Raw genomic sequence first — 22998 nt, 5'->3', positions numbered from 1 at the left:
GAGAGTTCTTTCAGTTTGGGAAAAGAGCATCCACGAAAGACTGCAAAATGCCAACCATGAGCCCAAGCAACCTTTAGGAGGGGGAGCCCCCAGCCCAGAAACCATCCGAGCAGAGGCTTGCTACCCTTGACCCTGCTGGCGCAGCACTTGGGATATGCCAGCCACAGTGCTGAGCACCTCCTGAGTCCCGTCTCACTGAGGACGCTTCATGCCAACCCTGAAACCCAGGGGCCATCATTATCCCCACTTAATGGATGAGGAAACCGAGGCTCCATGGGGTGAGGCAACATGCCGTAGGAGCCACTGCAGGGAATGGCGGGGGTGGGGGAGACTCTGGCTTCACCCATTACATCCAAAAACCAAGTGAGGGCCCCAGAGGCAGAGCCGGGTCGCCCGAGGTGAGCTGTGGTCAGCCCTGGTGACCGCCAATGTCACTGGTGGGCACACAGGCTCTGGGCCGGGGCTGCACAAAGCCGGGGGCCACTCCCTGGGCAGCCAGCAGGTGAGTTTCAAAATGGAAAAGGTGCCCCACCAACCATTCAGTTATTCAAGCCCGACCAGGGGACCAGACGGAATGGGACTCGGGGTCGGGTCTGGTTTGAATCAGGGCCTCCCTTACTCGTGCTCACAATGAAGAGCCCCTTAGCAGCTCCTTTCGATGGAATGATCATGAAAATCCCAAGCAGAGCAAGGCAGCCCCTAGAAAGCTCAGGGGCCATCCTCCTTTCTTAGCACCGGCCCTGGCCGAAAATCTGTGGGGGGGACCGCCTTGCCGGTGTGTGTGTGTGTGTGTGTGTGTGTGTGTGCGCGCGCGCGCGTGTGTGTGTGTAAGTGTAATCATAATTAGACAAAAGCTGCCAGGGCGAGGGCTTTTTCCTGTTGTCATAAATCTCTGCAGATTCAAAACCCAAACACAAAGGGCCCCCGCTCAGAGATGCTCTGAGCCAAACTCAGCAGCAAGATATGCGGGAATGGCTGATCCAGGGCTTTCATGCCTGTCCTTCCTTGGTCCCCAGCCCCTCACGCCTTTCTCACAAAAGCCGCCTCTTTGCTTCCCACCCACACGGATCAGTGAAAAAATCTCTCCTGTGCGGTGGTAGGTCCCATAGGGCCGCTGTTGGGAGAGAAGCCCTTGACTTTGCCAAGAAATTAATTCCCCCTTTATTGTTACTTTCATCTCAAGCTGGAGCCTTGGCTTTCCGCTCAGCGCTTCTCTTTCTGAATTTGTTCTTCTCGGAGAACTCATCTGTGCCATCGCGTTAACCCCATCCAAGCTCGTGACGGGAGGATGAGGTCATTTCAGGGTGCCCGGCACCATGCCTGGCGCGCAGCAGGCGTCTCGCAGAGAAGCGTCTGGTGCACGGAAGGTGGAGTGCAGTTCCTGACACATAGTAGGCTTTTCACAGAGGGCTGAGCATGGTACCTAGCACCCAAGAGGCTTTTCACGGGGTGCCGAGCACCGTGCCTGACATGTAGAAGGCTTCTTAGTAAATGTTTACAATTACTTATCAATACCACCTCTAGGAATCTTTTCTTGATCACGTTCTCTGTTCTCTCCAGGTGATTAGACTCTCATTGATTTCCACTGCCTCAGTTTCTTTATCTGTTAAATGAGGAACTTTGCCCGTGCGGGACTACCTGAGGTGCACGTATGATGGTCTAATCGCATGGGTCTGCAGAGCGGAGGAGACTGGCAGAGCCTGGGGCAATTATCTGCCTTGCCTATGTCCGTGGGCCTTGCTGGGATTCGCCCCCCACCTCCCTCTCCCTACTGAGATGCTTCCGGTCCATCACACTCGCCGCTGGGGGCTGCCCACCTTGGCGATCTCTTTTGTCTTTCTCTCCCCTTTCTTTTTGAAGTCCTTACTGCTGGATGCACAGAAGCCAAAGCTCCTAACTCTTCTGTTCGGTTTCAAGCATAGTCAGTGAAGGGGTGAGTAACGTAAAGGTTCAGTCTGTATTACACACACTTTGCCCCCATTCCCTTTACGATGCCTGGTGGAAGGCTGAGAACGGGTTCAAAAGAAGCTTAGCAGTTGATTGGCTTATAAACTTAACAGAGGACTATGGGGGAGAAGAAGGGGAAAAACAGTTGGGGAGAGGGAGGGAGGCAAACCATGAGAGACTCTTGAGTACTGAGAACTGAGGGCTGATGGGGGTGGGGGAGAGGGGAAGGGGGGTGATGGGCATGGAGGAGGGCACTTGTGGGGATGAGCACTGGGTGTTATATGGAAACCAACTTAACAATAAACTATGAAAGGAAAAAAAAAAGAGTGCATCTCAAGAAATTTTATCTTCTTATTTTTTCCCCTGGTTGATCACCACTGAACGCTGTAACAAACAGTAACCCGTCGTCAAAAAAGTAAAGAGAAATCACTCTGCGTTCTAATCCTATTGCATATTAGCGGTTAGATTTTTTCCCCCTACTTTCTTTTCTTTTTTTTTTTTGTCCTTATGCGCCAAGAATTCATACAAAGCTGTGATCATAGTGTAGCTGGAATTTGGCATTCTGCTTTTTTCCCACTCAATATGCAACTGTGGGTACTTTTTCATTTTGTGACAGAATCTTCAAAATTATCATTTTTTTTTTAGGGTCTGCATAATACTCAAGCGTGTGGGTGTCGCATAATGCACTGAACTGTTTCCCTCCTGTTGATAATGGAGGCTGGTTCTGAAATCTCACTGTAACAGACAAAGCTGTAATTCACGCTGTTGGCACAGGCTGAACACCTACCATGAAGCCGAAGCGGTTACTTGGTTCTGCAACAGGCAGCGGGTGCCTGTGACTTTGATCTTCTTTTGGATTCTTTCCTGAGGGCAGGGGTGGTGCGAGAGAGCACAATCCTATCTGTGGCTTCCCAGTGATTTTTAATAGAATCCCAGGGTCTCTGCTTAAAAACATAAGGAATCCCTGGAAGTCGCATTTGAAAGAAGGTGGTAGGGACGTGGGTCTCAGATGCTGACATTTTCTGCTCCTCTGACATCAGCATGAATCATTGACTCGGGGGCTAGGAAGGCAGGTTAAGGACAGTCAAAGGATGAGGGGATGGAAAATTCTCCATGGAAAATAGGGAAGGCAGACTCGTTACTTTTTCAGAAGAGTAGCTACTTCCTGATCTACTTTTCCTGTCCCTTCCCCCAATGTACTACCCAGTACTACCACCAGCTACTCTGATGTCCTTTCAGATTCTTCAATTTAACAGTCTTTCCTGACCCTGAGCCTTAGCACATGCTATTCCGCCTGGTCAGAAATGCTGTTCCTTTGGCCCATTTCTCATCCCTAATGCTCAGCCCAAATCTCACTCTCTGATGGACGCTACGTCCAATCTCCCTATCCACCTATGTTCACCAGCACCTTGCATTTCTCCACCAGAGCACGTTATCAGAAGTGTCAATCAGTACATTTTTAAATTAGGGTTTTTGTCCATCTTCCCCAGCTAGACTCAAAGCTTCACAAGGACGGTGACTCTCAAGGTGGTTTTGCGCCGGATCTTGGGCCCTAGCACAGCCCCTGGCCCATCACAGACGCTTGGTAGTTAGTGGGTCAGGGTACGAACGGAGGAAATGATGCTTGCAAAAATATCACTTAAGGGGATAAAGGCAAAGACTGCTGGACAGACAATGGCAATTCCTTTTCCAGACCACAGCTTGAGAGATGCAAGTTACATAAAGGAAGAGCTACCTGAGGGTTATGGAAACAAGCAAAAGTCTATCCTGGAAGTCTTCAAAATATGCCTGCAGTGTCTAGACATCTGAGAAACAGGCGGCGAACTTCTAATATCGAGCTTTGGAGCTCTCTTTCTGTGTCCCGCTGGAAATATCAGGACAACCTTGAATTATGTGCAAATCTTTAAAAAAAAAAGAAAAAAAATCTGAGGGGCGCCTGCGTGGCTCAGTGGGTTAAGTGGCCAACTTCAGCTGAGGTCATGATCTCACAGTTCATGAGTTCGAGCCCCACGTCGGGCTCTGTGCTGACAGCTCAGAGCCTGGAGTCTGCTTCAGATTCTGTGTCCCTCTCTCTCTGCCCCTCCCCTGCTTGCGCTCTGTCTCTCTCTCACTCAAAAATAAATACACATTAAAAGATTTTTACAAAACAAATGTGAAAATCCAGACCCTCGGAAGACTCTCCTTTCTGAAAAACTTCCCAAATTTCACCTAATCTGGTCTCAATCTGTCACCTTCACCAGATCTCCAATCCTCTAGTCCTTGCAGAGAGTTGTTTCTTTATTATGAGGCTAGATGGATGGCTGACTTTCTCTGTATCTTACAACTTATTGCTGGGCAGTGAAAAGACCAGAACAGCGGCTCTGAGACATCCCTGAATCCCCTCAAGAGCTGGGGGGGGAGAAGAGCCTGAGCATGAGGTGCAACATGCACATCATCTCAAGGCAGCTGGCTTTTCTCTCTCCTTCCCAGTGTTGCCATGCACAAGGCCCTAGTCCGTAGCTTCAGGATCAGGAGTCGGATTGTAAACCAGCGTTTCCCACCGTAGGACTGCCACCACCAGCAACATGATCTCCCTGCCTCCCACCCCTTCATTCCCTGCATACCACCGGTGACTCTTCAAAACTCCAATCTGATCGTGTCACCATTTTGGTCCTTGGGTGGCCCTCGCTCACATCCATGTTGGAGTCCACATGTCCTTGGTCCGGTACATGAACGACGGAGAAATAAACCTCTCTATATTAAGGTCGTGTTAATGCAGCTACCATAATTAAGCATTGCAAGTCATACAGTAGCTTGGCAAGTTACTCCACTGCACTGCTCAAATGGCGAGACCAGTAGAGCATCCGACGCGCTCATGCGTATGAAGTGTTCAGCACAGAGCTGGTGATACCAAGCCCCCGACCTATGTTTCCTAGTGTGACTATCACTTATCATCATCAGCCCTCCTCTAAATGAGGGCTACTGTTCTTTTAAGAGACAGAAGAGCAAGGACCAGTCCGGTGCGCTCTAGAGCACACACCTTACCTTTTCACTTCTTGCACATAGTCTGCGTTTCTATCAAAGAGGTGGGTCATGGAGTCTTTGATTGCTTCATGCTTGAAAGTAGACGCCGTTCCAAAGACAGTCACATTGGGGACAGTGGAACACAGCTGAGCCACCGCTTGGCCCTGGAAGTGAAACACAAGAAATGGGTCACACGGGAGAGTCACCACCTGACAGCCAGTCTCGCTGGGTGTAGAGAAGGATTTCTCAACCTTGCCACTAACTGACCTCTCTTCGGCTGGATTCCTCTTTGTTGTCGGGGCTGAATTGGGCGCCATAAGATGCTTAAACAGCACCTCTCACCTCCACCTGCTAGGGGCTGGTAGCTCCCCTCAGTTCTGATGACCAAAAACATCAAGACGTTCCCCTGGGGGACAAAGTCTCCCTTGGCTGAGAACTACTGGTGTAGAGGAGAGTCAGTGTAAGCCACCAAAGCCACAGTACCGAGACTCAACCACTATTCTTTATCCACACTGAGACTTGGGCTCCTCATCTATAAAGTAGCAGTAATGGCACCTACTCCTTAGGGACCTTGGGAGCTGTTCTGGTTTGGGTTCCCCCCGAAGCAGACCCTGAGGCAAAGATTTGAGAGTAAGTACTTTATCTGGAATATGACCACAGGAAATACCAGGCTATCAAGACAGAAACCGAAGGCAGCCAATAAAGGCTGTCCCATCAAGGCAACAGCCACCATGGGTAACTAGAGCTCAGTCCCTCTGAAGAACTCCATGAGCAAGCGTGGAAGACATCTCAGAGGTATTCCCAGCACGTGGTGAGGAGGCTGGAGTATTTATCTCCCGAACTTGCATCTGATGTCTGTCGGGGGTTGCTTCTACAGCAGTAACTCCCAGGCACGTCTGGCTCATCCTCAAGCCAAGCGCGCTCCCACAGCCAGACAGAAGCCCTAAGTAAACAGCCTTCAGCAATGTTGAGTGCAGAGAAGATATGGTGACAGCATCTGCTATGGGGCGTGTTAAATGAGGCAATATGTAACACGGGTCAAGCACCTGACATAAACCATGACCCTTAAAATGAGGTACTCAATAAATCTTAATCATCTGTACTCCCTTATGGCTGAGATGTCCAGGCATATAAGGAAAAGCCCAATGTGTGAGGTTTAAGTATTGAATGGCCTAAGAGAAATTACAAATGTAGTAAGAATGGGTGGGTTTTCCATATCCTTTTTCAATATGGTCAAAAACATAAGTCATTGGACAAAATCCTGTAATCATGTGAATTCAGAAGCCTTCCAGTAAAACCCAGTTTGCTGGTAATGAGGTGCATCCCAAAACTAACTGCACTCTTTCCAACATTCCATCTGCCATCTTAAGGAGGCAGAAATTATTCTACCAAAGTCACCTGTGAAATGTAACTTCTGCATAACACTTCATTACATGTATTCATGTTGGTGGACTAAATCAGGTTGGCAGGTCTATTTCTGGAAATGTTTTTGTTTTTTTTTTCTTCCCAACATTCGCAATGAAAGGCAACACTGAGAAAAGCACACAATGTCAGAGCTGCAAGATCATCCAATGATCCCCACCCCATCATTGTTTTACGGATGAGGGAAAGGTGACTCAGAAAGGTTAAAGTGACTCAGATCTTTAGAGACAGATCTGAGATTCAAAGCAAGGTCTCCTAACTTCTAGTTATTGCCATTTTCTATAATGCCACGCTGTCTACTTATTTTGACATTTTAAGCTAAGCAGATTTTGAAGCCACTGCCTAAAATAGGCCTGTTACTGACTTGGAGGTCAGCATTTCAGGACATGGGCATGAACCGAAGATTCCAGACAGGCTATCTTTCTCTGTTCTAAGAATAGCTTTGATATTTGGTTAATTTTTTGTCTCATCCTCTGATTTTAGAGAACAAAGAAGGGACTATCCTTCTTGGTGAGTGGAAATGTCAACAGCCAGTGTGGCAATCCTCTAAAACTCAACAGGGCTTGGGTTGACCTCGTTTGTGCTGGGTTGGGAGATGAGAACTAGTTCCAATCTGCATGGTCCCTCCTGCCTGCTGTCCCTGGACCAACATGACTCTTATGCACACGACTACTTTTCCAAATTCCTGTTGTGTACTGGTCACACCGTGCTGTGGATGGAAGTGGGAGTATCAGGAATGAATGATACACCCGATCACATGGTGTAATCCCTATCTCTGCCGCCCCCCCAGCCACCGAGCCTTAGATTTGTGTATCGAATGACCACTTTGATGCCTGTCTCTACCTGGCTATCCAAAAACACATCGAATTCAAGCTATCCAAAACGTAACCCTTGGCCATCTCCAAATGAGTTACTCCTTGTATTGGTTTGCTGGCTGCTGTTGTAACCAAATACCACAAACTGGGTGGCTCAACCGGCCAATTTGCCTCACAGCTGGGGAGGTTAGAAAGTCCAAAATCAGGGCGTAGGGAGGGTTGGGTCCTTCCAGTGACTCTGAGTGAAGGGTTTGATCCAGCTCTCTCTGCTTGGCTTGTAAATGGCTCTCTTCTTCCGAGACCTCTTCACATGGTCTTCCCAGTACGCCAACCTGTGTCCAAATTTCCCCTTCTTATAAGGACAGCAGCCATATCGGATTAGGATCTACCATCATTTAAACGTGATTACCTCTGTAAGGACCCTACTGCCAAATAAGGGCACATTCTGAGATAGTGGCACTTAGGACTTCAACATATCAAGGGGGGAGGGCATGGTTCAACCCATAACATGCCTCTTACTGTGTCTCCTGCCTCAGTGGATGAAATTGTACCATTTGCCTATCCCCAGGCTACAGTCAGGAATCTGGGGGTCCTCTGACTCTTCTTCCTCCCTCGGCCTCACATCCAACTAGTGTACTGTTTCCACTTCACATCTTTGTGACTCTCACTTCTTAGTCTGGGTCGTTGAATCTCCTCACCTGGATGATGACAGCACCCTTCTGGCCGGCCTGGGTGTTTCCACGTGTACCTCACACTGTGGACAGAGTGAATTTTCTCAAACACAACACTGAGCATCTCACAATTTGTCTCAGAGCTTCCCATCGCCTATCATGGCTTTCAGAAAGAAAAGTACCCCCTTCAGTTTATCCCACAGGCCAGCCCTCTGGCAGGTGACCCAGTCTACCTCACTAACATGAGGCAGACTCCACTTTTCCAGTCTCTGCCCCCTAACAAGACACAGCACTCGATCCACCACTGATCACCCATTCGCCGAGCCTGGTGCTGTATGACCCTCCTCCCACGGTGTTCTCAGAATGAACCTTTAACCTAATTTTGCTGAGGAGGAGGCTGAGGTTTCCAGAGATTAGGCACCTGGCCCAAGGCCAGTAGGGTAAGATGGCAGCCCTTGATCTGCTGTAGTCACCAGCTGGGCAACCTTGAGTAACATTAGGAGTTCTTTTGGCCATTCATCTTAAAATGCAGAGTGTAATGCCATATAGAAGGTTTCTGTGCGACTATTTGACAAAACGCATCCAAGGGCTTAGTGAATGCTCACTCTTGCTATCATTACTACTTTGAATACTATTATTATTTTTCTTGCTATTACTATTACGTCAGTAAGAGGAGCAAATCTACCATTCTACTCTCCTGAATGTATCACGCTATTTTAGCGTTGACACTAGTTTCTCAGAGGCTGTCCCCTCCATATCATGCCTGTTCTTCCACTTTCTCCTTCAGACCACAGCCCTCCCCCCCAACCCCCCACCTAGGCAACTCCTCTTCTAGAAATCCTCCCCAGGCACGTGCCTCACCTTCCCTTCTTGCCTCTTTTTGTGCTACCACAGACCTGTGGTTCCTTCCTCCGAGACAGTGGCCACCACGGCCCCCTGTCATCACTGACTGATCTGTCCGTGAGCCTCAGGAGACCAGGGACCGTGCCATATATCTGGCTCTGTACCCCAGTGCCCAGGGCAGAGCCTGGCACATAACAGGTGTTTGGTAACACTTGTTGAATAGGCACGTGAGAAACTACAGGAACGTGATGTAACAGGGATGCCCCCATCAGTTTGCGGCTTGCTGCATCCTTTAGCATTGCAGCGGAGGGGTAAATCACAGCTTCGATTAACCACTCTGGCATCCAACCCGAGCAGAACGTGACCACTCCTTTTTAGTTTTTATTTAAAAAACTTTTTAAATGTTTATTCATTTTTTTGAGACACGGAGAGAGACTGAGCACAAGTGGGAAAGAGGCAGAGAGAGGAGACACTGAATCAGAAGCAGCCTCCAGGCTCTGAGCTGTCAGCAGAACCCCGACCCAGGGCTTGAACTCAAGAATCGCGAGATCATGACTTGAGCCAAATTTGGACGCTTAACTGACTAAGCCACCCAGACACCCCATCCTTCCATTTTAAAGCAAAAAATATGTNTATGAGTAATTTATATAATATAAAATACAGAAATATAAATATGATATAATATAATGTATAATTAGAATATATAATTAGTATCATATGTATAGGTATAATCAGTATTGTATAAACATATACATATATAAATAGTAATATTTAGTATATAATAATCCATTTGCAAAGTATTAGTATAATAAAATATTATATAGTCATTTAATATATACTTAATATAATTAACATAGCATGCCAGTATTATCTACAGTGAGATAATTACATATTTACACATTACCATGTAAATAATAATGGGTGGAAAACCAAGTTCAGTGGGCGGGTATTTGTTGCAACCCGCACCTGAGCTCTCTATTCATTCACTGAGGCAATGAGAGGCCCTCGCAAGATCCTCATTGATCTAAAGTAAATAATACTCAGCATTCGGTATTTAAGCAGAATGTGTGCTTTCGCTCGCACGGACAGCAAATCAGTACTCTCCCTTCTCCGCCTCCCAAGGCGAGTGCATCTAAATTATCCTCGTTTCTCCCACGTGCCTAGCAAATACCACGGACTCAATAAACATTTGTGGAAGACGGAATGAATTTTCAATAAAAAGGATTTTGCAATTTACCTGCAGACCCAGAACATAAAATGAACAAGACGATCCATTCTCCCAGCAACGGCAGCAAATGGAGATCTGCATGTACTTGTTTTTAATTGCTTTTCCTTTCTCTCTTTCGAATGGAAGAGCTCCGCAGCAAGCCCCTGCTTCCTTCCCCGGGGTAGCGCTACAGCCGGCACAGCAGCTGACAGTCCCTTTGTCCCCCATGTGCCAGACACCGTGCTTACGCGCCTCGTTAGACCCTGGGGGTTCAGACAGGGAAAGGAGTCCGTCCAAGGCAATATGGCTTGTAAGCGAGAAGGCCGGGGAACAAACTCGGGTCCCCCGGACTCCACATCTACTGTGCTGTTTGTCTTCTTATCCATCCAGCCACGCACTCAAGTTGCTGGCCTGGAACTGAAGTCCAACGATCGATGTCTTTGGCATCAATCTGGAAGGCTGCACTGATCTACTCTTTTGATAGCTTTGTCTTGGGTTCATATGGGCTAACGGACTTCAGCCAGCTCACTCCTAATTCCAGGGCTGCCTTCAAGCAGAGCAGAGCAGTGAGATATCCAGGGACGGCGACTACAAGGGAGCTGTCTGGGGCTGCCGAAATCTGACTCTTATCAAGAGACTGGTGGTTCAAAGCGAGATCCTATCCCTGAAAAGCAGGCACAGCACACGCATGATTGGAGGAAAGAATGCACATATATAAAAGGCTTAGTACACTGCCTGGTACATACTAAGTACTCCATAAATGGCACTTTTTAGCTATCAGTGCTCTGGAATTAGGACCAAGCTTAGTTGACATTCTGATTACCCCTTCAATGGGAATTTAAGACAGATGATCCTATCAGTGCACTGCGATTCAGAAATCAGCATCAGAAACTCAGCTAAGTAAGACACACAGCATGGAGAGCTCTCTCTGTCACACGAATAACCTCTTCCTCCTCAGACTTGTTTCTCATCATACACCCAAACTCTAGCGTTGGCCATCTGGAAAAATGCTCAGTCTTTCACAAGTGCCACCCCCTTTATCACCACAGGACCTTTGCACAGGTAGTTTCCACTTCCTGGAATCCTTTTCCCTGTCTTTTCTCCTGGCTGATGCCTAGTCATCCTTTGAATCTTGGCCCTTCTTTATTTCACGGAGTTATTCAGTGAATAATTTGGGGCTGTTTAATAAGTGCCTCTAATGGATTAGACACTGTGAGAAGTGCTGGAAAGATAAAGGCGAACAAATTATATACAGTCCCTGTCATCTCGGAGCTTGCATTCTAATAATGGCAACCGCACTAATAAAATAGGTTTACAATTAAAAGTACAATCAGCAGGCTGAGACCAGTAGGCGGGGAATATCGATTTCAAACACTGAACTACTGGGTAAGACCACACTGGTGCACCATGTTTTTATAAATGTACAGGAAAAACGAGAGGCGTGTGCTAAAGTGGAAATATGGGGGAGAGAATGGATAAAATGGAAAGCAGAACTGGTCCCTCCATCCTCGCCAGTCCTAAGGTTTCTAGCACATGCCAACCAGTTCTTCAGCTGCTAAAGAAAATCTGTTTGAAGACACCTCCCAAAGAGAATGCAAGTTCACGCATTACCCTAAGTCTGATGAATAAATGAAAAATTTCTATTGCTAATCTGACCATTTCTGAGATCCTCTGAAAAATAAGATTGTATTTGGGGTGCCTGGGTGGCTCAGCTGGTTGGCATCTAACTCTTGATTTCAGCTCGGATTCTGATCTCTTGGTTCGTAGGATTGGGGCCCATGCTGGGCTCCATGCTGATAGCATGGACTCTGCTTGGGATTCTCTCTCTCCCTCTCTCTCTGCCTCCCTCTCACTCACATGTGTTCTCTCTCTCTCTCTCTCTCTCTCTCTCTCCCTCTCTTTCTCTCTCTCTCAGAATAAATAAATAAACTTAAATAAATAGGATTAAGTTTACCTCTTCCAAAAGTTGTTTTCCCTGTTACACAGCTCATGGAAACCACAGACCACTTATATAGTCAAAGAATGGAAAAGAATGAACAGAACAAGCTTTTGAATATACCAAGAAGAATCCTAGGGTAAATGGTGAGGCAAGATTGTTTCTTTCCAAAGAACTGTCCGTTTCTTTTTTCACCTTCATCAACGCATAGAGGCACTTGGCCCAAGAAAGATGACTGAACGTTATCACAAAATCTCGGACGTTGGACACTTAAGCCAGTCTTATGCTTTTCATGACAATACAAATTCCCACAGTAGGATTTAGACACAGATCTAGAAACGTTTATTGCAGATCAGCACTGTCTTTTGCCTGTTCAACAATTCAGTTGACTTGATTGTTACAAGGAGAGGAAATTCAAATCGAACTGTGGGGGCTGACCCATGTGACCCACCATCTGAGGCAGCAAAGCATACTCTGTGTTCTCACCTAGGATGCTCTAAAAATCAGCCAGGTTTCTTTTTCTTGTTTGTCACCACAAACCTGTTGAACTACACATGACACTCCCATTAACACATGTGCGAAGAATTTCCATAGCAAAGAAGCCTCAGCAAAATTTCCACATGGCTGAAGTACAGGAGAAAGAAAGTGGGAAAACTTCTTTTTACTCCAAAAAAGCAGTAGACATATTCCCGGGAAGACTTGGTAGATAATCTCTTTATTTCCCACTTTTATGTATTGTATAGATCAATGCTTCTCACTATGGGGTGCTGTAGCCAGGGGCACCCATAGCATCTGGAGTCTTGCTAGAAGGTTCCACCCCAGACCTGCAGAATCAGAAACTCTGGGGGTGGGGTCTGAGCATCTGAGTTTTAAAAAGCCTTCCAGAAGATTCTGATTCAGCTCACATTGAGAACCACTAATATGTATCTACTCCACATAATTTACTGCTAAGGCCCCCATAATGTTCAGAATATCTTAATATGGGATTTTTTTTAAGTTGATTTATTTTTGACAGAGAGCAGGGGTGGGGGGAGAGAGGGGCAGAGAGAGAGGGGGACGGAAGCTTCGAAGCAGGCTCTGCACTGAGAGCAGAGAGCCTGGTGTAGGGGCTCAGACTCATGAACCGTGAGATCATGACCTGAGTCAAAGTCAGATGCTCAACTGAGTGAGCCACCCAGGCGCCCCCTTTAATATGAGGCATTTTATTTAAAACCAAGGTGGAGCCTTATTATTAATATATGTCTATAGTATAAAGTATATTATTTATAGTATATATAATTCTAACACGCAGCCCTTGCTGAGGTCTAGTGCTCTGAAAGTTTCCCTTCTACCAACTGGGTCAATGATGGCATCATGACAACCCTCAGTTCCAAGCCGGGGCTGACAGCACAGCCCGTGGGTTTAGTATGTGGGATCCTACAGATCAAGGCATGACTAACACCGTCTTCTGTGAGTTGGAGGTTCAAGAAGAGAAAATAATTGCCCATCCCCATTAGCAGGGCCTGCGGTTCTGGATGCTCGGAGGAAGTCAGCCTCCCTGCTCCCCGGGCCTCAGCTATGCTGCTGAACATCCGGTTGTCCAAGCTGTGCACAGCTCTGCCCACCGGACAACCGCAAGAGTGAACATTTACACCATTTCCTCTGCTCCTCCTGCCGCTGGGCTCGCGTCACAGGCACTCAGTGGAGACGCAGTGGAGCAGAGTGACGAAGAGTATATGTAGGCTTATTGATTCAGCCTCACCTGCACTGAGTTCGCTGTGTGCCCAGGCAGGGTCTACCTGCTCTATAGACACAGCCCATTTGGTCTGCATCGCGGCCTCCGTGAGGTAGGGGACATCTCTTACCGGTTAGTTACTCTTTGTCTTGACCCGCAGGCACTTCACAGACCTCGTTTTACCCTCACAACATCATACTCCCATCATGAGACAGGCTCAGGAATGGAGGCTCCGAGAGACCACTGAACTTACTCAAGGTTATCCTGTTGGTAATTGGAAGCTGAGGCTCAGAAAGGCTCAGTACTAGTCACCGGAAGTGACTGCCTTCTTGCCACTCAGCCGGAGTTCTTTGTTCTTGGCCATGGGCGCAATCAAATAGAAATAAACACATCAAAGGCTGCGGACAGGCTCGAACTCCTGGACCCCACACCCAGTTCTGACCTGGAGCAGATTCCCCTTATTTAAATCAGGGAAGATCATATGCACCTCAAGAGGTCACGTGTGGGGCAAAGGAGGCAACGTAAGTGATGTGACTCCCCAGGGATAACCCAGAGCAGTGCTCAGTAAACAAGTTCCACACATACCCCCAGTGCCTCCAGAGCCACCTCTTCTGGGGAGCCCTCCTGGAGATCCTGAGAAGGGGAAATGTCTCCTGCTTTGCCCCCAAACGCATACACATCACTACGCAACCATCTTTTAATCTGTGCTGTGAATCTCCTCCCCTGCCCTCCCCCGTCTCCTCCTCCTTTCTCTTCCTCCTTCACCTCTGTCTCTCTCTCATCCTTAAAAAACAAATCTCTTTAGGGGCGCCTGGGTGGCTTAGTCGGTTAAGCGTCTGACTTTCGCTTAGGTCATGATCTCGCGGTTCGTGGGTTCGAGCCCCGCGTCGGGCTCTGTGCTGACTGCCAGCTCCGAGCCTGGAGCCTGTTTCAGAGTCTGTGACTCCCTCTCTCTCTGACCCTCCCCTACTCATGCTGTCTCTCTCCTAGAAATAAATAAAAACATTAAAAAAAATTGTTTAAAAAAAAACAAATCTCTTTCTTATGGGCACATGGGTGGCTCAGTTGGCTAGGCGGCCAACTTTGGCTCAGGTCATGATCTTGCAGTTCGTGGGTTCGAGCCCCACGTCAGGCTCTGTGCTGACAGCTTGAAGCCTGGAGCCTGCTTCGGATTCTGTGTCTCCCTCTCTCTTTGCCCTTACCACACTTGTACTCTCTCTCAAAACTAAATAGAACCATAAAAAACTTCAAAAAGGAAAAATCTTACTGTATCTCCTGCCAGATGTCAACTCCTTAAGGAGAAGACCACGTCTTATTCCTTCCTATATCCAAAGTATTGAGCCCACTGCTTAGATCTCAGTGACCGTGTGTTGAATGCAGGAAATAGCAGGGAACAGAAGTTTGGAGAACAAAGAGCAATGGTCAGAGAGGACCCATGAGATCAGAGGGCAATCCAGGGCTGAGGCTAGGAATGCAAGCCCTTCTTTGCTTTATCTGTTGGTTGGATGTGGACAAGGTCAACCCCTCATCCATTTGGTAGTTACAACTTTATATCAGTGATGTACCTGCCAAGAGTAAATATTTTCTTTTCAACCATATACATGGAATAGGGGAGAAAGGTAAGACGAGCGAGGATACAGAAAGAATGTTTGGGCATAAAGTGTGGGCATAAGAAATACACAATAACCTCGGATTCCAAGTAACTTGTTTTGTGAGTGTCCCGTGAAACAAGCAAACATTTCTAATAAATTTTAACTTGATCAACGAGCAATGTCTGGCAGTACGAGTCTTACGTGACACTAAACGTCACTGGATCGCAACCACTGGCTAATGGTTCCTGAAATGCGCTTTGATATGCAAAGCGTGGGATCACAGGCATGTTTCTGAAACGAATTACGCTTGCAAACCAAAGTTTTACCTTATTTCTCCAAGAGCCACCAGAGCCTTATTACAGTTGGATCACAGCTTGGTTTCTTGCAGTCCAGAGGCTCGCAGACATTGCTTTGTTCTTGCCCCGCCCACCCATGCTCGAGTGCCAGCAGAGGCCTGCTTCTGAAAATCTGGTCACCTCTGGGGACAGAGGGATGTGTTCATGAAGGGATTTGACTCCCGCTGCCAGGCCTGAGCCCAGCTCCCCGCTTGGTGTCCGAAACCCTTGGTCTTGGCACAGCTGGGCCTCCTGCAGACTGTCCGTCACCAAGCACGGCAGGCAGCTTGGGGACTGAGGGTGGCAGGGAGGGGACTTCTGCTCTTCCAAAGCTCCTCCTAGGAGATGGTCCCATGAGCACAGGGTCCGACTGGGAGGATGTGCTGGTAGCAGCCCAGCTGCTCTGACCGGAAGGGAGGCCAGTCTGGCATCACTTCATGGCGTGTCTGAGGGCCCAATGACAGGGAGTATTTTTGTCTGCACTTAGGAAAGAGGGGCAGCCCCAAGACAGGGGTTGAGGGAGACCCAGAAGTGGGGCCTTAGGGTAACAGATTAGAGGAGATTCAGGACAAGACCCGAAACAGGATGGCTCCCGAGGGAGCCCTGGACACACAGGAGCAGAAATGCTGCGTCCTGACTTCCTCCTGCCATGTTGGCCCTTCCTACCTCGAATTTCTCATCTTGGCAAGAAGCACAGCCTCTTTGAGGACCCTACATAGGCAGCTCAGCATACAGGGAGAGGAGAATAGGGACTTAAAGAAAACCTTGGGGTATGATCATAAGAAAAGCTGTACATATTTAACACGTGCATCTTCTTGAATTTAATGCATCCATCCAATGAAACTCTCACAATCAGGGGCACCTGGGTGGCTTAGTCAGTTAAGCGTCGGACTTTTGCTTAGGTCATGATCTCGTGGTTCGTGGGTTCAAGCCCTGCGTCGGGCTCTGTGCTGACTGCCAGCTCGGAGCTCGGAGCCTGGAGCCTATTTCAGAGTCTGTATCTCCCTCTCTCTCTGACCCTCCCCTGCTCACGCTGTCTCTCTCTCTCCTAGAAATAAATAAAAATATTAAAAAACAAAAAGAAACTCTCATAATCAACAATGCCACCAACTTAACTCTCACCTCTAAAATGTCCTCCTTCCCTCTTTTCTCTTTTTCCATGATAACACTGAGCATAAGGTCTACCCTCTTCACAAATCTTTAAGTATTCGATGCAGTATCATTAACTAGAGGCGCTATGCTGTGCAGATCTCTATGATTCGTTCATCTTGCATAACTGAAGCCATGGGTGCTCTGATCCATCGCCACCTCCTCCACCCCTGGCAACTGCCGTTCCGCACTCTGCTCCTGTGAGGTTGAATGTGTTAGATTCCTGAGAGCAGTGGGCTCACATAGGGTTTGCTCTTCTGGATCTGGCTTATGTCCTCATTCAGCCATGGTGTAACAAAGGGCAGGAACTCCTGCTTTTTAAGGCTGAATGATAGTCCATTGTATGTCTCCACCACATCTTGGTGATCCATCCATCTGCTGACAGACATTTAGGTTGTGGTCACATCGTAGCTATAGTAACTAAAACCGCTAGGAACACAGGAGGCCAGATATCTCTCTAAGACCTTGATTTCGGTTCCTTTAGATGAATACCCAGAAATGGAATTGTGGGATCATATGCTAGTTCTATTTGTAATTTTCTGAGGAGCCTCCATAGTGTTTTCCACACTGGCTGTACCAATTTGCATGTCTACCAAGAGTGCTCAAGTGTTCCTTTTCAACCACATTCTTGCCCACACTTATTTTTTGGGTTTTTGAAGCCAGCCACCCTAGCAGGTGGGAGGTGTTATCTCACTGTGGCTGTGCCTGTGATTTGCATTTCCCAGATAATCAGTGGGGCGAGACCTCTGAGTCAGGCAAGCCTGATTTTGAAACCTTGATGTAGCCCTGAGGGGCTGCGTGAGTTTGGACAGGGACTTCATCTCTCTGAGCCTCAATGGTCTCATCTATAAAGTGGAGAATGAGAGGTACCTGAGTGGTTCAGCTGGTTATGCGTCTGACTCTCAATCTCAGCTCAGGTCATGATCTCATGATTTTGTGAGTTCGAGCCCCACATCAGGCTCTGCGCTGACTCTGCAGAGCCTGCTTGGGATTCTCCCTCTGCCTCACCCTGGCTCATGCTCTCTCTCTCTCAACGTAAATAAATAAAAACTTAAAAACAAATTGCTAGCAAAAAATAAATAATAAAATGGAGAATGGGCTGACTGTGCCAAGTGTTGGTGATCACAGACTAGAGTACTTAGTACAGTGCCAGGCAGATAGTCAATGGTAGGGGTAGGGCCCTTCTGTTCTTCTCACACTAAAGATTGTACATCCTGTGTTATGATCTTCAGGCTGCTGGATCCAGGCTATACAGCATCTCCGTCCTCCTGGGATTTATGATTATGAGCTGCAAGGCAGGTAGCTAGGTTGGAAGGGTTCAATTTATGGCCATCCCTCCCCACTCCCCTACCTCCTGCAGGCACAGCTGTGAGCCCTGGCAGTGGGAGTGTGAGCATCCATATTGTAAATTTTTCAAATCCGATGTAAATTACATGATGCGTTGGCATCTCAAAAGAATCTTTCTGGCTGGGGAAACGGTCCTTCTCTGGGCTAGCTGATCTTAGAAATAAAAAAGGGCTGGGGCACCTGGGTGGCTTAGTCGGTTGGGCGTCCGACTTTCGCTTAGGTCATGATCTCGCGGTTCGTGGGTTCGAGCCCCGCATCGGGCTCTGTGCTGACTGCCAGCTCAGAGCCTGGAGCCTGTTTCAGTCTGTGACTCCCTCTCGCTCTGACCCTCCCCTGCTCACGCTGTCTCTCTCTCTCTCCTAGAAATGAATTAAAAAAAAAAAAACATTAAAAAGTTTTTAAAAAAAAGAATGAAATAAAAAAGGGCTCAGCCAGGAGCATGCCATCAATATGCAAACTAATGAACCCAGAGCCAGCCCTCCTCTGCCTGGCCCATATATCCCAGGAGGCAATATTCCTCTGCCTAGATCACCCCAGGGCTAGACACCAGGCAAACCAAGACCATTCCTACGGCCCAGACCCCAGGGAAGTTATCCAAACTAGCCAACCCTAGGCTGCCCACCCCGCTCTGCCTTGCATTTCCACAGAAACCCAACAAAGGGCATTGCTTGAGTGAATCTACTGCTGCTGTCTTCTGCCTCCTGACCACCCTGGTGGCCTTCCTATGTGGTCCTGTGTGGCATGCTGTGCGTCGTATTTTTAGGACTTGTGGGCATAACACACTTTTTGTTTTCCTGAGCCTCTTCCCTGCTTCTTCTCGTGGCCACATCTGAGTGACCATCTAACAAAAAAGTACCAAACAGCACCTCTCTTTTGTCCCAGGGGTTGAGTGTTATTGCAGTGTACCACTTGCCCAACTGCACATGGCAACCCTGATAACCAGACCTCATGAGGATCATATCAAGTCTTGTGTCTCTCATCAGTACCACTTTCCAACTGCTGAGAACCATGGGTGGCCAGAGGCCATCCCCTGGTTCACAGACTCCCAATTGCCTGAGACCTGGACTCCAGCAACCATGTGACTGGAATCCTGGCCAGGGAGCCCGTCCAGCCCACCAGATGGCGAGGTCTCCTTTGCAGGACTCTAAATCATGGCGGGGCAGAACCACTTCCAGGCTGGCTGCCTTCCATGCAGTGCATCTGGATAGATTTCCTGGATGATTACATTTGCATAGTAGGATGCCGGATTCACATTTCCAGCCAAATTACAATTTGTACCCACAGTTAGGAGCTGTGGTTTTGATAAATGCATCTCTTTCAACCCAAACCTTGTTAGGTAGAGTGATCGTAGAATTTATCATCTAAATTGGGATACTTTTTGAGAGTGAAGGGGGATGCTATTATTAATTTTTTCCATCCCATAAGCATAAACTGGAGGTGCCCTGGGTCACTCTACCCTATCCGGGTAGCCACCCTAATAATAAGTCAGGGTAAGTCAAGGTGGCCAGGGGAGGAGAAGGAAGGTGTAGGCATCCCTGAGACCTGGAGTTTGATCCTTGCATCTACTGTGCATTACTTAAGGGACGATGGCCCAATTATTCTGAACGGACAGCTTATCTCTAACTGGGATCATATTACCTACTCCATAGCATTGGCCTGAGTGTTAAATAGTCATATATAGAGAAAGGTTTGCACAGGGTTGAGTACAAAGTGGCAGCTTAGGAAGTGTCAGCTTGCATCACGACTCCCCCCTTTGTGCATCTGCTCTATTGCCTGTGCCCCAAACACAGAGATTTGAGGACCAAGGTGCATCAGTGCCTGGCAGAACGTAAGTGCCCTCACCTGAGATGATAGTTTCCTTGACTCAGGGGTCTGCCTGCGTGCCTTTTCCTGAGCATCTCTGTTCATTAAAGGCACTTCATTAACCAGGTCTCTTGAGAGGAACAGAAGCCTGACCTTCCGATATGATCAACAACTTCAGGGCAAAGCACTTGCCCCAGGCACGAAATACCCAAATTCTCAAAGCACTGCTCTCCCCTGCCTGCCCCCAGAGATCAGACGCTGGCACTTCCTGTGGCCTCAAACCCCTCGGCTGAGGGTCTGGATGGGGTGTTGCAGAGCCCACCCCAGTGGGAGGGTGGCATCGGATGCTTCTGGAGGAGAGAACATTTAATCCTCAGGCCTGGAGGGAAGTGAATGGCAGAGGCTGGTCTCCAGATAGGAATTCCCACAGAGCCGTTCAGTCCCATCTGCTTGGCACGTTCTCCCTCTCCATCCTCAGACCTGCTCTCTCTGAAGATCAGCTCACTTCCCAATGCTTTGTTCTGCTGTTTCAAATCAACAGCAAACTTTCAAAGTTCACTGGCTTTCTTTGTAAAGGCAACAAGTATCAAATGAATGCCACTCTCGATGTTGTTTATCAAGCCCTCTCCCTTACAGTGACACCACCAGGCCCGACACTACACCTTTAATGGGACCCCCACCCGCCTTCACACAGCACCAGGCACAAGGAAGGTGTTCATGAATGTGGGAATGAACGGATGGATGAAAATCTCTTCACGTTTCTTCTTTGATACATCTCAGGAAGGCGGCATCCTGTTCCTTTCATGGTATCGTCTCTTGGAGTTTGACAAGCTTTGCGTTTATCTGTTGTTCCATTCGGCACATAAATGAACGTGTTGTGCTCTGCACATGCTTGTTTTGTGCAGAGCACCGTGGTGGACTTGTAGGGATACGAACAGCAGGTTCTGGACATGGATTGACTACAGAATACCCCAGACTGTACTTACTAGCCATCAGGAAGTGTGCGGGTCACAGGAGCTTGCAGAATGTTAGTTTCTGCACATGTGTGTGGTGATGGTGCCCACCCCTCAGCGGGTGTGAGGCATGGCGGATGCCATCTCGTAAAGGGCTGGGCACCCTGCCCCACCAGCTAGTATTACGGTTAAGAACTTTGACTCCTCTTCCATTTCTCCAACAAGCTCTCCGACCCAGCAGTCACACCCAGTGGGACAGGAAGGTATGACCATGGGAAGCACTGAAAGCCTAGATTCAGAGTCTTCAGGACCTAAAGATGTTCTTGGTCCTCCATCCTCCAATCCAGTGCAGAAAGCCCAACCCAGCTCCCGCTCTGTTCTTCCAGGAAGAGCGCTGATGAGACAGAAATGGAGAATGAATGGCCTCCCCAGTGAGCCGATTCTGCTTGGGGACGACTCTCATGGTTCTGAGGGTCCCATTTGGATTGTGCTCCGGGGAGCCTCCTGGTAGATTTTGCTCCCAGGAGTCACAGCACAGAAAATCATACCCTTGAGGGGACTGTTTTGCATAACAGAACTCACAGAGATCAAAAAGATGAGCAGAACATTTAAAAAAAGCAGGGAGAAATCACATTGCTGTTCATGACCATGGCCTAGCAATATCGCACAATCTCTGAAAAGCCAACACAGTCATGCTGCAGTCTCCTGGGCATCACCACTTGATTTCAGAACTGCTTGGTGGCTGATCCGGCTCTCTTTACATGTCCACGTCAGACAAGTGTCTTGCATGGCCCAGTAAATAGGTGTTTTTCTTTGGGCAACAGCATCCATTTAACCTTCTCGTTTTACACACAGTTAGTTGTATCACATGATAATGTTTAGAGCTCTCTCCAGTCCACACTCTGGTGGGCAGGCAGGGTATGCATCCTCTGAGCAAAAGCATGCACATGGGTCCATTAGTGCCAAGGTTTTGAGGTGTGTGGTTAGTACAGTACTAATACGCAGTCTGGTTTGAGGACCACAGGTCTGTATGTCAGAAGCATGAGGGATAGAGGGAGAGGTGGATGGTCGGGCTTTGGTCTCCCCTCCACCTCTCACACACCCACTGCTTTTGTCCACTAAATATTTATAGGCTGCAGTCAAGAAGGGAATCTAAAGGTAAACCACTTATGGTTTCCGAGTTTCCTGTCTGCGTCCTCGTCCCAAAAAGCTCCTGGCAAGATCGAAGCTATTATTTCTCCGAGCACAGCATAAACTCTGAACATCTTGGTAAGCTCTTCTGATACAGGAGAGGAGGAAATGCCACATTGTGCAGTGGAAGGATCTATTCTGCTCTCTATTAAGCTCCTTAAAAAGTATTATTATGAAAGCAACACATGTTCATGCCCAGGGTAAAGAATGACATTTGGAAAATACAGAAAACTATAAAAAATACCAACTGTCATACCGTATCTCAGAGATAAATAGTCTATATAATCTGGCTTATTTTGTGCCAGTAGTTTTTGTAGTGTGTGTGTGTGTGTGTGTGTGTGTGGCAATGTGTGTGTGTGTGTGTGTGTGTATTTGATTGTCTACAGAATTGGAATCACACTGAATATACCACTGTATGCCCTGATTATTTTTTTTTCTTTCTAAGCTTATATTGTAAGCATTTTTGTGAGTTGTGAAAAACTCCATAGCTTCATCATTTTGAATGCCTGCGGAATCTTCTATTATGTAGATCTATTATAATTCCTTTTAACCAACCCCTGTCTTTGAGGAACTTATAATGACATACTACTGTAAGCTATATTTCGGTGAACATCCTTGTACATAGATGGTTGACTGTAAGTTTCAGAAGGCAGGGTCTAATTCTAGTTTTTCTGCTGCTGTATATTTTGTGTCTAGCACATTGTTGGACAGAGTGTCAATGCTCAATGTTTGAAAAAAGAGACTGGGTCCCTGTTTAATGGACTCTCTGAATCTTTCTTTAGAAGAGATTGCCATTAGGTAGGGTTGCATCATGTATTTTAAGTTTTTTTTTTTTAACGTTTATTATTGAAAGAGAGAGAGACAGAGAGCAAGCAGGGGAAGAGCAGAGAGAGAAGGAGACATAGAATCTGAAGTAGGCTCCAGGCTCTGAGCTGTTAGCACAGAGCCCGATATGGGACTCGAACTCACAAACTGTGAGATCACCACTTGAGCTAAAGTTGGACACTTAACGGGTTGAGCAACCCAGGTGCTCCGCATCATGTATTTTATTTATTTATTTATTTATTTAT

General features: G+C 47.5%; 1 protein-coding gene across 1 annotated transcript in view; it reads right to left on the bottom strand.

Annotated features, from left to right (window-relative positions):
• The window catches only part of VAT1L (vesicle amine transport 1 like), a 154152-nt gene that overhangs the window by 85647 nt on the left and 45507 nt on the right, over positions 1-22998 (bottom strand). Inside the window, exon 4 of the mRNA XM_077754049.1 lies at positions 4972-5114. Within this exon, the coding sequence (XP_077610175.1) occupies positions 4972-5114 (143 nt within the window). The remainder of the gene's footprint in view (positions 1-4971; positions 5115-22998) is intronic.

Source organism: Crocuta crocuta, unplaced genomic scaffold, assembly GCF_008692635.1.
Source record: "Crocuta crocuta isolate KB4526 unplaced genomic scaffold, BGI_CrCroc_1.0 scaffold61, whole genome shotgun sequence".
Lineage (NCBI taxonomy): Eukaryota > Metazoa > Chordata > Mammalia > Carnivora > Hyaenidae > Crocuta > Crocuta crocuta.
Note: the sequence above shows the minus strand (reverse complement) of the source record. Positions and strands in the feature narration are given on the sequence as shown.